The sequence below is a fragment of the Bos grunniens genome, chromosome 5 (assembly GCF_055505025.1).
Source record: "Bos grunniens cultivar Pamir isolate PY7600 chromosome 5, Bosgru_T2T1.0, whole genome shotgun sequence".
NCBI classification, from domain to species: Eukaryota; Metazoa; Chordata; class Mammalia; order Artiodactyla; family Bovidae; genus Bos; species Bos grunniens.
The window spans coordinates 71,872,521-71,888,148 of record NC_141169.1 but is presented as its reverse complement, the minus strand read 5'-3'; the positions used below and the strand labels follow the sequence as shown (position 1 = coordinate 71,888,148).

Here is a 15,628-nt window from a genome sequence, read left to right as displayed (position 1 = left end):
AATAGATGCTTTTGAACTGGGATGTTGGAGAAGACTCTTGAAAGTCCCTTGGACTGCAAGGAGACCAAATCAGTCAATCCTAAAGGAAATCAGTCCTGAATATTCATTGGAAGGACTGATGAAGCTGAAGCTCCAATACTTTGGCCACCTGATGCAAAGAATTGACTCATTTGAACAGACCCTGATGCTTGGAAAGATTGAAGGCAGGAGGAGAAAGGGCTGACAGAGGATAAGATGGTTGGATGGCATCACCGACTCAATGGACATGAGTCTGAGGAGGCTCTGGGAATTGGTGATGGATAGGGAAGCCTGGCGTGCTGCAGTCCATTTGGTCGCAAAGAGTCAGACACAACTGAGCTACTGAACTGACTGACATGAATGGGCATAAAGAAAACCAGGCAATCTTTGACTCAGCTGCTAAGTTTTCTACTTTAGCAAAAATTTGTGCCATTTAAATTAATAGGTTATTTGTGACAGGAACAAACATACTTAAAAGCATTTCCATGAATTCAGCCTTTTCACTAATTTAAACTAGCTCACCTATTTCAAAAGTAGGGGCTTTGCTAAAGGATAGCATTTTTCAGCTGCTTCCATTTCTCCAGAGTTTCCTGGTCTTTATAGGAAAAGGAAACAGGAAGTAGGAAAGTCCCCAACCTTAATGGGAAGGGGAGTCCTTTATCTGTAATATTTTATCAGTCCCCAGGCAGTGAGAGACAAGCCTTTGCAAAAGAAGATTCGTGGTTCAGGCTTAAAGGCAGTCAGATATTTGCCTTTCCCCCTGGTTGATTCACCAGTTTGCCAGCAGCCCCAGGATCTTCTGAATGAAACTGGTGCCTGATGGAAAGGTTTCTTCTGGAAAATCCAAGAGGTCAACTGGAGAAAGATGGGATTGTGGCTTTGGTGGGGGACTGGGTTCATGCTCCAGCTCCACCTGAACTGATGCTGAAGCCTCTGCAGAGCCTCCCTGTCTTCTTCAGCTGTAACCCAGATAATACTGCCTGTCCTACCTGTCTCCCGGGTAGCCCAGGGATTGTTTGAGAGAGGGTAGGGAGGGGCTTGGCTAGGGCGAGCTCAAAGCAAGTGTCCAAAAAGGGTGAAGAGTGATTACAGTTAACCTGATGGGAGTTCAGGGCATCCTGTCTCCTCAGTTCAGAGCCATTCCCCTCGTGTGTGTGTGTGTGTGTGTGTGTGTGTGTGTGTGCGTGTGATGTGTTTGTCTAGAGGGTGACGCTTGCTCATCTCTCCTTCCAGTTCCTTGCAGGACTTCCATTAGCAGCATCCTACCAGCCTGTCACTGTACCCTGCTCGTTCCATCTCAAGGAAGAGGAACTTCTTAGAGGAGAGGATGGGGGAGAGTGGCTATGCAGATCTCAGCCTTCTCTGGACTCTACCTGGCTACTGGAAGGGTGTGGGCAGTCATGACTGTCGGTGATGTGCAGAAGAAAGATGCTCAGTGGAGGGATGAGGTACTGGTGAGTCCTCTTGTCCATATCCCCAACATATGGTCTCCAAACAGTTTAATCATGTAACAAAGGTGATACCCCGATCTCCACCTGCCTCACTCTTGTATCCGCCCTGTTTGCCCTCCAACATGTCCAGTCTCTTCTTTGGCTGCGTTTGCTTCCTTCCTGTCCTCAAATCACAAAGCAACAGTTCAGGGCTGGACCCAGGAAGCCCCCACTCACCCAGGCGTGAGGTCTGCTTCCGTTTGATCTCTGTGAGCTTGGGGATGGGGTAGGGCCCATAGCAGTGAGTGAAGATGACACACAGCTGCTGGCTGATCACTTCATTCTGTGGAAAGGAAAGAACAGCTCACATTGATGGGGGCTGTGTGAGACCTCATCCAAGCCCCTGTGTAAGAATGGGCCCCGTGCCCCCGCCGTGGGCCAGAGGAGCCCACAGACTGACTGCAGGTTCCGAGAGAAATTCCCTGGACATCACACCTTTGCTTTGCTTAATAGGCCCTGGGTTTGCTTGTTCAGTCTGTCCACCATTTCTAGCAGGTTTATGGTGGAAGTTTAATTTGTAATTAAATCTTTTCTTGCTCCAATCATTTTTTAAAAATTGGAATATAATTGCTTTACAATGTTATGTTAGTTTCTGATGTACAACAAAGTGAATCAGCTATATGTACACATATATTCCCTCCCTCTTGGGCCTCCATCCCATCCCCTTCCCAATCCCAACGCTCTAGGTCATCACAGAGCACTGAGCTGAGCTTCCTGTGCTTTATAGCTCTCCATTTTACACATGGAGGTGTATGTATGTCAGTCTCAATCTCCCAGTTTATCCCACCCTCCTCATCGCCCCACTGGGTCCACATGTCCATTCTCCATGTCTGCATCTCTATTCTGGCCTTGGAAATAGGTTCATCTGTACCATTTTTCTAGATTCCACCTATATCCGTTAATATACAATATTTGTTTTTCTCTGACTTTACTCTGTATGACAGATTCTGGATCCACCCATATCTCTAAAAATGACCTTATTTCATTCCTTTTAGTGGCTGGGTAATATTCCATTGTGTATATATATCACATCTTCTTTAACCATTCATCTGTCATTGGACAACAGTCCCACTACTGGTATCAGTTCAGTTCAGTCGCTTAGTCGTGTCTGACTCTTTGCAACCCCATGAATCACAGCATGCCAGGCCTCCCTGTCCATCACCAACTCCCAGAGCTCACCCAAACCCATGTCCATCAAGTCGGTGATGCCATCCAGCCATCTCATCCTCTGTTGTCCCCTTCTCCTGCCCCCAATCCCTCCCAGCATCAGAGTCTTTTCTAATGAGTCAACTCTTTGCATGAGGTGGCCAAAGTATTGGAGTTTCAGCTTTAGCATCATTCCTTCCAATGAACACCCAGCACTGATCTCCTTTAGGATGGACTGGTTGGATCTCTTTGCAGTCCAAGGGACTCTCAAGAGTCTTCTCCAACACCACAGTTCAAAAGCATCAATTCTTTGGCACTCAGCTTTCTTCACAGTCCAACTCTCACATCCATACATGACCACTGGAAAAACCATAGCCTTGACTAGACAGACCTTTGCTGGCAAAGTAATGTTTCTGCTTTTGAATATGCTATCTAGGTTGGTCATAACTTTCCTTCCAAGGAGTAAGTGTCTTTTAATTTCATGGCTGCAATCACCATCTGCAGTGATTTTGGAGCCCCCAAAAAGAAAGTCTGACATTGTTTGCACTGTTTCCGCATCTATTTCCCATGAAGTGATGGGGCCAGATGCCATGATCTTAGGGTATATGCTGCTGCTGCTGCTGCTAAGTCGCTTCAGTCATGTCTGACTCTGTGCGACCCCATGGACTGCAGCCCACCAGGCTCCCCCATCCCTGGGATTCTCCAGCCAAGAACACTGGAGTGGGTTGCCATTTCCTTCTCCAATGCATGAAAGTGAAAAGTGAAAGTGAAGTCGCTCAGTCGTATCCGACTCTTAGCGACCCCATGGACTACAGCCTACCAGGCTCCTCTGTCCATGGGATTTTCCAGGCAAGAGTACTGGAGTGGGGTGCCATTGCCTTCTCCGGTAGCAGATAATTAGCCTAAAAATGGCAGCAGGAAGCCCTCTGGTCCTGTGCCCGCACTCTCCACCATCAAGACACAAATGCTCCTGATTTAGCTTTCCTGTGTACTTGATTATGGTGCTGAGGCATTTCTGGATCCAGAAGTGCTCAGCTGAATCACTTTCTCCTAAAAAAAAGTATGTGTGTGTTTTGGAGGAATAGTTCTGCGATGCAAAACTACGGCTGTTCCAGTACTCTGGGAGCCTGTTTCTGATCAACTTCTGTCCTTCACATCCTTCCCTCCTGTCCTACTGGGCCCACGCTGGTCCATTAATCTCCCTCCAACTGCAGGTGTGCAGGAGGGAAGCCAGGAATCATAGCATATTTTGGATGCTTTTTATTGGGTGAACGGGGTTGAAACCAGGGGCTAAAAACAGTGGTTAGATAGCTCGATATTTACAATATATTAAGAAAAGTAGGTTACAACACAGTTTGTACCATGTAGTTTTGGAAATAAAAGCCTACATATATATTTGGATTGATAGGTATAGAAAAAGGTCTGGAAAATAGAGTAGCTACCTTTGGGTGGGACGATGATGTTTTCTTCTTTTATATATATATATATATATATATATATATATCTTTTTACAATAAACAAGTGTTGCTTTGTACATAAATGCAATAAATGCTATTTTTGATTTTAAAAAGATAGGTTTGGGACTACTAATGATGTTATCGGTTCAAGCTATGCTTGAATCTACTTCACTGTGTTCCTGAAAGAGAGGGATTGCAGTTCAACAAATGAAAAGAAATCCAACCCTTTGATCCTACAAGACACCATGTTACCTCAGATGGGGTGCACAGAGGTGCCCAAGAGGAGGCAATTATATTGGATAGAAAAAGGGATTTTGCTTTCAAAGATGAAGGCCTTCTGACAGAAGGTGTTACCTGCTCCTCTCACTTAACCCTCACAAAGCAACTGGCTCATGGTTCCAGCGGTGGTTCTCAAAGTGTGGTCCCCAGACCGCCTAAGCTTGTTAGAAATGCATGCCCTCAGATCCCATCTCATACCTCTGACTCAGAAACACTGGGGGTGGGGCCCAGCAATCAGCATTTTAACAAGTTTTCTGCTGATTCTAATGCCCATTAGGTTTGAGAACCACAAGTGTAATGTCCTGAAATTCTGTCTTAGGTTTGACCTCAGCTGGCAACTGTAAATTTCCTCTGGTTTAAAGCCTAGCCATGGGCTTGCCTGGTGGCTCAGTGGTAAAGAATCTGCCTGCCAATACAGGGGATGCAGGAGACTTGGGTGTAATCCTGGGTCGGGAAGATCCCCTGGAGAAGGAAATGGCAACCCACTCCAGTGTTCTTTCCCGGACAATCCCATGGAGAGAGAAGCCTGGAAGGTTATAGTCCATGGGGCTGCAAAGAGTTGAACACAACTTAGTGACTAAACAACAAAGCCTGATCACAGAAATATGCTTCACTGACCAGCATGCGAGCTTTCGAGAAACGGACTCTCACCCTAGGCCCACTGAATCAGATCCTCGTTAACATGCTCTGCAGGTGACTCCCATGCACACTGATGTTGCAGAAGCACCGGGTGGTAGGCAAAATTGTGGTCCCCAGTCCCCCACCTCCGGGATCTAATGACTGATGATCTGAGGTGGAGCCAACGTAATAGAAATAAAGTGTACAATGATTGTAATGTGCTCGAATCATCCTGAAACATTCCCTCCCGCTTCCCAGTCCATGGAAAAACTGTCTCCCATGAAACCGGCTCCTGATGCCAAAAATGGCTGGGAACCACTGCCCTAGAAGACGGTATGCCCTAACCCCTGGGACTAGGAACATGATGAGATACCATGCCCGTCAATCTGTTCTCTTTCAGGGCAAAAGGGACTTGGCAGCAGTAATTAAGGTCACTAAGTAGTTGCCCTTAAAAGAGGGAGATTACTTTGTATTATCTGTTTGGGCCCAGTGTAATCACGTAAGCACTTAAAATGCATGAAAAATTCAGAAGGGATGGAGGAGAAGAGGAAGTCAGAGGGACTGGAAGCCTGAGAAGGACTTGATGAACTGTTGCTTGAAGACAGCAGGGGCCACCATGATAAGCTTGAGAGGCAATGCAGGCCCTGACACTGGGAAAAAATATGACCCCCTAGCTGACCCTCAACAAAGAAATGCAACCATGAGGAACTGAATTCCACCCAAACCCGAATGAGGTTGCAAGTGGATTCTTCCCGAGTGTCTAGGAAGGAACCCAGCTGCTGACACCTCGATATTGGTCTTGTGTGACCCTAAACAGAGAGCCCAGCTGAGACCCTGTGCCTGGACTTCTGACCCGTGGAAACCACGGGTGTTGTCTTCAGCCTCTAAATCATAGTCACTGTTATTGTGGCAGTGGAAACTAATATAGTTCAACTAGTGTTTGCCTCAGGTGGACTCTATTTTGTCATCCCTATGACCCCAGGGAGTCTGACACATTAGGGATGCCCAGTGAGTACTTGCATGTCACGTGAAAGAGGAGATGGTGACCTGCAAAATGCTCTGTGCAAGCTGTGTTGACAAATGGTGCTGGACTCACTACCTGTGCCCAGGGTTGTCTCAGGAGCCTTGCTGGCGAGTCAGCCCCTGTCTCATCAACTCTGGGAAGGAATGAAGATGCCCTTCTTGGACTTGATGACCCTTGAAGCCTGGGAGCTTCCCTGGTGCCCAGTGGTTAAATATCCACCTGCCAATGCAGGGGACACAGGTTCAATCCCTGGTCTGGGAACTCAGATACCACATGCCACAGGGCCCCACAACTACTGGACCCATAAGCCTAGAGCCTGTGCTCCACAACGAAGAAGTCACTGCAATGAGAAGCCCGTGCACCGCAGCTAGAGAATAGCCCCCACCCTATCCACAGCTAGAGAAAGCCTGCGAGCAGCAATGCAGACCCAGAACAGCCAAAAATAAATAAATGAATAAATAAGTAAAAATATTTAAAAAAAGAGAGAAGCCCGAGCAACCGGGCCCTTCATAGGGCTTTTTTGGTAGTGGTGGTGGTTGTTTAATTCAATTCAATAGGTACTTATTCAGCATCTTAAGAGGTGACCTGCACTGTGAAAGGAGCCATATTAGGGGCAACAAAGCAAGATCCCGTCTCTCCAGGACCTCACAGCTTGCCCTTGCTTCTTCACTTCAGTATGTGTTGTATCACCCGAGGAAGTAAAGACAAGGGCTGCCTGTTCTGAAGGGACAATCCTCAAACACTTAGACATTATCTAGGAGGCACATAGCTCCCCAGTCCGATGTCAGGGCTGCACATAGTGATTTGGTCCCAAAGAGCACAGTCTGGAAAGTGAGAGGAAGGGGAGAGTAAGTTTGCAGTGGAGAAATTTGGCAAACACAGCATCAGCCAGGTGATCAAGGTCATCTTCTCCAGTGATGAGTCACACTGATAACATGTACCCTTGATGTGATAAGAAAGGCACTTTACTTCTGAGGTCATCCTCCCCAAACTCATGACCTCAGTCTAAATCATGAGACAATCAATGCCTATTCCACTAGAGGGGCAGCCTATAAAATAGTGACCAACACTTCCCAAAAAAGGTCATCAAAAACAAGGAAAGTCTGGGACTTCCCTGGAGGCCCAGTGGTTAAGAGTTCACCTTCCAGCGCAGGGAGTGCAGGGGATCCCTGGTCAGGGAGCTGAGATTCCCACATGCCTTAGGGCCAAAAAAACAAAACATAAAACAGAAGCAATACTGTAACAAATCCAATAGAGACTTAAATTATCCACACAAAAAAATCTTAAAAAACCAACACACACAAGGAAAAAACAAGGAAAGGCTGGGATACTGTCTCAGCCAAGAGTGGCCTAAAGAGGTATGACAACTAAATGTAACACGGTGTCCTGGATGGGGTCCCAGAGCAGAAAAAGACACTGGATACGGAGAAAATAGCAATAAAGTATGGGGTTTAGCTAACAATTGGAGAAGGAAATGGCAACCCACTCCAGTATTCTTCCATGGACAGAGGAGCCTGGAGGTCTATAGTCCGTGGGGTCGCGAAGAGTCAGACGCTACTGAGCGACTAACACTGAGCTAACAATAACAAATCCATGTTGGTTCACTGTTACAATGAACATACCACACTAACACAGGATGTTAATAATAGGAAGCAGGTGAGGACTTCTATGGGAACTCTCTGTGCTATCTTCTCTATTTTCCTATAAATCTAAAGTCATTCCAAAAATGAAGTATACTATTAAAAGAATCTGCTCCAGTGAGGAAATGGGGAAATGATGAAAGCGCTATACGTTCAGGAAAGAAAGGGAAAGAAGACAGTTCACCAACAGTTCCGTAGGCTTGACTTATTCATCCCCCAAAGTTTTCACAAATGTACCCCTTCCCCCATGCACTAAGCCATGCGTTCATCCATTCATAAATTCTTTCTTCAAATACTCATTGAGCATCTGCTAAGTGCCAGGTGCTGCCTAGGTCCCGAGGGATGGGCACTGTGTGAGGGATGATGGTGATGCCAGCTCCAAAGATGCTGCCGTTTCCAAGACTTTCTGGCTGCTTCTCTTTCAGAGACAAGAGCCTTCAGAGAAGACCCATCACTATGTCTTTGAACTCATCTGTTTGTCAAGGTGTCTGCTATGCATGCTTCTCTGTGCCTCCTCCAATCAGTGAGGTTGTTGGGATAATTCCCTTTGCTTCCCTGGCATGCTGTCATCAGTCTCAGTTAACAGCTCTGGTGAGGTGAGATGGTCAGTTTCAGGCAGTGAACTGGGTTAACCTATGGGTTTGGTTAACTCTGGACCCAAACCTGAAGACAGCAGATGGAATTAACCAAGCCTGAGGCTCACCGTTTTCTGGAGCAGGAGAGGGCGGGGTGGCTGTGCTGGGACAGATGGGGACACTCTCCTCTGAGTGACACATTTAAACTTGGAGCTTTTAGCTCAAAGGGCCACAAGGCTCAAGCCTCCAGGGCAGCAGGGGATTTTAAAATGTTCACGTAGTCCACAGGAAGGCAGAAAAAGAAAAGACAGAGAGACCAAACAGAAAACAAAAAGTAAGATGGCAGATATAAGCCCTAAAGTAGTGGTAATTGAATAAAATATAAAAGGTCTCAATATACCAATTAAAAGAGATTGGAAGAGTGGATGAAAAGCCCAACTATATGCTTGTTATAAGAAAGTCACTTCAAATCTAATAAAACAGGGAAGTTGAGAATAAAGGATGGAAAAATATATATCGCATGAACATTAATCAAAGGAAAGCAGGAGAGGCTATATTAATATTAGATAATGTAGATTTCAGAGCAAAAAAACTAGCAGAAGAGAGAAAGGCATTATAAAATGATAAAAGCGTTAATTTACGGAGAAGATGTTGCAGTCCTAAATGTGCATGCACTGAACAACAGATTTGCAAAATATGTGAATCAAAAATTGATAGAACCAAAAGAAGAAACAGACAAATCCACAATCATGGTTGGAGATTTTACTATTCCTCTCTCAACTGATGGAATAAATAATGAGACAGAAAATCTGTAGGATATGGAAGAACTCACCATCATCATCAACCAACAGGGTCTTATCAACAGTTACAGAACACTCCAGTTAACAATGGCAGAAAACAGTCCTTTTTCCTTTGGCCATGCTGCACAGCTTTTGGGATTTAAGTTCCCTGAGGGATCCGACGCCCAAAACCAGGTCCTGCCAGTGAAAGCACTGAATCCTAACCACTGGACCACCAGGGAATTCCCAAAACCAGTCTTTTTAAGTGCCCATGAAACATATACCTAGATAGACTATATCCTGGTTCATAAAACCACCCTCAACATTTTAAAAGGATTGAAATAATACAGAATGTTCTCTGACCACAATGGAATCAACCTAGGAATCAATAACAGAAAGATAAGAGAAAAATCTCCAAACAATTGGAAACTAAATAACACATTTCTAAATAATTCCTAAGTCAAAAAGGAAGTTCCAAGGGAAGTAAAAAACACACTGAACTGAATGAAAATGAGAATAAAACATATCAAATTCGATGGTACACAGCCAGAGTAGTGCTGAGAAAGATATGTATAGTATCAAATGTACATAAAAGAAAAAAAGGAAAAATCTCAAGCTTCTACCCAAAAAATCTGGAAAAAAAAAAAGTCAGAAAAAAAAAATCAGAAAAAAAACCCCAAAGAAACAAATAATAAAGATAACTTAAGACAGAAGAGTAGTAGAGAGAGAAGACACAAACTAACAAATTTGTTCTAAAATTTACATAGAAGGCAAAGAATATGAATTCATTTCATAAAAGAATAACACGGGAGGAAACAATTTACCCAATTTTAAGATTTATTTTTTAGCTACAGTAATCAAGACCGTGCGTGGGGACTTCCCCGACAGTCCAGGGGTAAAGACTCTGAGCTTCTACTGCAGAGGGCACGGGTTTGATCCCTGGTCTGGGAACTAAGCTACAGCCACATGGCACGGATCAAAAAAAAAAAAAAAGCTGTGGTAATGGTGGAGTGACAGACACACAGATCAACGGAACAGAATGGAAATCCCAGGAACAGACCCACACAAATATGCCCAACTGACTTGACAAAGGTGTAAAAGTAATTGATGAAAGAGTCTTTTCAACAAAGATGCTGGAGCAAGTGAACCTCCACTGGCAAAGCAAAAACAAAACAGCAACTTTGATCAAAGTCCCACACCTCACGAAAAAATTAACTCAAGATGAAATGAACCACAGCCTTAAATGTAAAACATGAAACTATAAAGCTTCTAGAAAAAAAAATGAGGAGGAGACCTTCAAGATTTGGGCTAGGCAAAGCAGCTGGATGAATCACAAGTTGGAATCTAGATTGCTGAGAGAAATATCAACAACTTTGTAGTTGCAGATGATACCACTCTAATGGCAGAAAATGAAGAGGAACTAAAGAGCCTCTTGATGAGGGTGAAAGAGGAGAGTGAAAAATCTGGCTTAAAACTCAACATTCAAAAAATGAAGATCATGGCATCCAGTCCCATCACTTCATGGCAAATAGATGAAGAAACAATGGAAACAGTGAGATATTTTATTTTCTTGGGCTCCAAAATCACTGCAGATGGTGACTGCAGCCACAAAATTAAAAAGATGCTTGCTCCTTGGAAGAAAAGCTATGACAAATCTAGACAGTATATTAAAAAGCAGAGACATCACTTTGCTTACAAAGGTACATACAGTTAACGCTATGGTTTTTCCAGTAGTCATGTATGGATGTGAGAGTTGGACGATAAAGAAGGCTGAGAGCCAAAGAATTGATGTTTTTGAATTGTGGTGTCAGAGAAGACTCTTGAGAGTCCCTTGGACAGCAAGGAGATCAAATCAGTCGATCCTAAAGGAAATCGACCCTGAATATTCTTTGGAAGGACTGATGCTGAAGCTCCAATACTTTGGCTACTTGATGCGAAGAGCTGACTCACTGGAAAAGATCCTGATGCTGGGAAAGATTGAGGGCAGGAGGAGAAGGGGGCGACAGAGGATGAGATGATTGGATGGATTCACTGACTCCAATGGACATGAGTTTGAGCAAGCCCTGAGAGTTAGTGAAGGACAGAGAAGCCTGGCGCATTGCAGTCCACGGGGTTGCAAAGAGTCAGTCACAACTTAGCAACTGAATGACAATAAAGCGTTCTGATACTTGATACCAAAAGCAGAATCTCCACAGAAGGAAAAACTAAAATTGGACTTCCTTAAAATTAAAAGCTCTATAAAAGACCCTGTTAAGAGGATAAAAAGATAAGCTACTGAGTGGGAGAAAGAAAGTATTTGCAAACCATATATCTGACAAGAGATTATTTTCTAGAATTTACAAAGAACTTTCAACATTCAACAGTGAAAAACCAGTTTAATTAGAACATAGTCAAAGGACACAGACATTTCACTGAAGAGCATATACAGATGGCAAAAAAAAAAAAAAAAAAAACACATGAAAATATGTTCAACATCATTAGCCATTTAGGGAAATGCAAATTAAAACCACAATGAGATACCACTTACACATCTAACAGAATGGCTAAAATAAAAAGATAGCAATAGCACCAAACATCGAGACTGTGGAGAAACTTCATTACTCATATTTTGCTGGTGGGAATGTAAAATGGTGCAGCCTGTCTCAAAAACAGTTCAGCAGCGTCTTTAGAAACTAAATATGCAACTACCATACAACCCAGAAATTGCACTCCTGAGCATTTATCCCAGAGAAATGAAGACATATTCACATCAAACACCTGTGCTGGAATGTTATAGCAGCTTTATTTGTAATAGCTCAAAACTGGAAACAACTCAGATGTCCTTCAGTGGGTGAGTGGTTAATAAACTGCGATCAGGCCACACCATAGAGTCCTAGGCAGCAACAGGAAGAAACAAACTACCAACACATGCGATGACCTGGGAGAATCTTCAGAGAATTATACTGAGTGAGAAAAATCCAGTCCTAAAAAGTTACCTACTGTATGATTCCATTCAAATCACATTCTTGAAATGACAAGATTAGAGAAATGGAGACCAGATTAGTGGTTGCTGCTGCTGCTGCTACTGCTGCTAAGTCGCTTCAGACGTGTTTGACTCTGTGCGACCCCCTAAACGGCAGCCCACCAGGCTCCCCCGTCCCTGGGATTCTCCAGGCAAGAACACTGGAGTGGGTTGCCATTTCTTCTCCAATGCAGGAAAGTGAAAAGTGAAAGGGAAGTCGCTCAGTCGTGTCTGACTCTTAGTGACCCCATGGACTGCAGCCCACCAGGCTCCTCTGTCCATGGGATTTCCCAGGCAAGAGTACTGGAGTGGGGTGCCATTGCCTTCTCCGAGATTAGTGGTTACCGGAGCGTAAAGAGGGAGTTGGGGCAGAAGGATATGGGGGTAGCTAGAAAAGAGCAACATGAAAAAAAAAAAAAAGAAAAAAAGAAGGACTTCCTTGGCAGTCCAGTGGTTAAGACTCTGCACTTCCACTGCAAGGGACCTGGGCTTGATTCCTGGTCAGGGAACTAAGATCCCCAAGCCAAAAAAAAAAAAGAGCAATTCGAGGGAGCCTTAGGGTGATGGAAATTTTCTGCATGTTGACAGTACCATGTTAGTATCTTGGTTGTGACATTTAACTGTCATTTTGCAAGATACTGTCAGTGGGGGAAGCAAAGTAATCTCTCTGTATGTTTTCTTACAACTGCATGAGAATCTACAACTGTCTCAAAATAAAAAGTTTAATTTACACAAGGTAAATTTTTAAAAAGTGGGGAAATAAAACTTAAAAAGTGTACAAGTCACAAGGGAAAAAAAAAAAGCTGCATAGTTCACATCTCGCCCTTGGCTAAAGTCCCCAGTGGTGTTCTATTCAGTGCACGTGGAGGAAAACCCAAGTGCACCCTGGAGAAAGGCCCGCAGTCTGACTTCACCTCTCACACTTCCTCCTGCGTCCCTCCACTTCCAGGCGCTCCCGCACATCAGGCACATTCCCACCAGTAACTTCGCTCCTCCAGGTTCCCCATCCCCCCGAGTGGAGTGCTTTTGCTCCAGGCCTGTGTGTGGCTGGCAGCTTTTCCTCACTTAGGTGGTTGCTCACACACTACCTCCTCTGGGAGACTTTTCTTATCATCCTGTCTAGATTAGACCTTGCCTGCCCCACCCCCCGGAGACTACCTCATTGTCCAAGATCATTTTTTTTTTCATAGCATTTATCTTGCTTTCACCCTCTTTTGCTGATTTATGTCCTTGCTTTCTGTGGGTCTGCCCCTTCCCTGGACACAGTAAGCTCCAGGAGGGTGAAGAACATCCCACCACTGCTGTAGCCTAGTGGGCACTCATGACTATGGAATGGATAAATATCCAGAAGAATTATGTATGCGAGAAATGGCCAGAAGCTCTCTTTGAACAGACCTATTTTTAAACAATGACTGCATTGTTCTACTCCTAGGGAAATCTAGAGAAACTGAATTCTTTAGATACTTAAAGATAAAATTTAGAAGTGGGGATGGGACTTCTTTGGTGGTCCAGTGGCTAAGACTCCATGCTCCTAATGCAGGGGTCCCCTGGTTGATCCCTGGTCAGGGAAGTAGATCCCATATGCCACAACGAAGATCGAAGATCCTGTGTGCAGCCACTAAGACCTGGTGCAGCCAAATAAATAAATGAATAGAAGTGGGAGCAAAAAAGCACATCTGCAACCAGATGTCAAGTAACATCTGACCAAGCACGCGTCAAAGATGGGGAGAAAGCATCCGCTTCACTTGACTGGATGGCTATGATTCTCCGAGTTGACTGCAAAGTGGATTTATTAATATTTACAGGAATTCTATATTCTTGTTCACTACTCTGATAGAACCAGATGTTTGTTCACACAGAGCAGCAGACATGATCTGAACACGAATTTATTAGTGGAGAGAGCAGGAACAATGCATTGCTACTCATGCCTTCCAAGAGGATACTTTCTGAGGGCAGAGCTTTGCAGCACCTTCTCAACTCTCTGCCATCATCTCTCTCCAGACATCTTCTGACCACAGGAATATCACTGTGCTTGGAGAATGCTTGACTTCACCCTGTAGCCACCAGAAACTGATCACCTCTTTTTTGCCCTCTGTAGAACTGTGGTGTTGGAGAAGACTCTTGAGAGTCCCTTGGACTGCAAGGAGATCACACCAGTCAATTGTAAAGGAAATCAGTCCTAAATATTAATTGGAAGGACTGATGCTGAAGCTCCAATACTTTGACCACCTGATGCAAAGAACTGAATCATTGGAAAAGACCCTGATGCTGGGAAAGACTGAAGGCAGGAGGAGAAGGGGATGATGGAGGATGAGATGGTTGGATGGCATCACTGACTCGATGGACATGAGTTTGAGTAGGCTCCAGGAGTTGGTGCTGGACAGGAAAGCCTGGCATGCTGTAGTTCATGGGGTTGCAAAGTGCTGGACATGACTGAGTGACTGAACTGAACTGAGTCAGTATTAATACCACATCTCCCAAAGTCCCTAACAGTCTGTGAGTCTCCTTCTGTTTTGTCAGTTCATTTGTGTAATTTCTTCTTAGAGTCCACATACAGGGGATGTAATATGGTATTTCTCCTTCTCTGAGTTACTTCACTCACTATGACACTCTTTAGGCCCATCCATGTTGCCACAAATGGCATTATTTCACTCTTTTTAATGGCTGAATAATACTCCATTGTATATATGTACCACATCTTCTTTATTCATTCGTCTGTCAATGGACATTTAGGTTGCTTCCATTTTGGGAAGGTCATGTACACACTGCTAGATTTAAAATGGATAACCAACAAAGACCTATTGTATAGCATATGGAACTCTGCTCAATGTTATGTGGTAGCCTGGATGGGAGGGAGGTTTGGGGGATAATGGATACATGTACACGTATGGCTGAGTCCCTCCGCTATTCACCTGAAAGCGAATTGTTATTGTTAATTGGTTATACCTCAATGTGAAATGTTTTTGGTGTTAAAAAAATACCACAATTCACCAGTAGGGGTTGCCATTGACCACCCCCATTCCCACCTCTCCCCCGTTAGGGAAAACCTGACTTTAAAAAAAACAAAACATTTTTGTTTATTATTTCATGCAGTGAATATACTGGAGGAGGGCATGGCAACCCACTCCAGCATCCTTGCCTGCAGAATCCCATGAACAGAGGAGTCTGGTGGACTACAGTCCATAGGCGTGTAAAGAGTCAGACACGGCTGAAACGACTTAGTACCAAGCATGCTGTGAATTTACAATTTATTTGCCCATTCTACGTTAATGGGTATTGGAGGTGTTCCCAATTTTTTCCTATCACAGGTAACATTGCTATGGACACCCTTGTTGTGCATATGTGCTCAGTCATGTCTGACTGTCTGTGATCTCATGGACTGTAGCCTGCTAGGCTCTTCTGTTTGTGGGATTATCCCAGCAAGAATACTGGAGTGGGTTTTCCTTCTCTAGGGGATCTTTGCAACCCAAGGATCGAACCTGCATCTCCTGCATTGACAGGTGGACTCTTTACAACTGAGCCACCTATTTAATATGGACACTCATATATATATGTTACAGACATAGATGGGCTTTCCTGTTGGTCATATAGGGCAAACCTG

General features: G+C 44.2%; 1 protein-coding gene across 3 annotated transcripts in view; it reads right to left on the bottom strand.

Annotated features, from left to right (window-relative positions):
• Positions 1 to 15,628, bottom strand: part of ABTB3 (ankyrin repeat and BTB domain containing 3) — a 331,737-nt gene that overhangs the window by 25,403 nt on the left and 290,706 nt on the right. For all 3 annotated transcript variants that reach the window (XM_086401167.1, XM_086401168.1, XM_086401169.1), the window contains one exon: positions 1,686 to 1,791. In XM_086401167.1, coding sequence (XP_086257293.1) covers positions 1,686 to 1,791 — 106 coding nt within the window. The remainder of the gene's footprint in view (positions 1 to 1,685; positions 1,792 to 15,628) is intronic.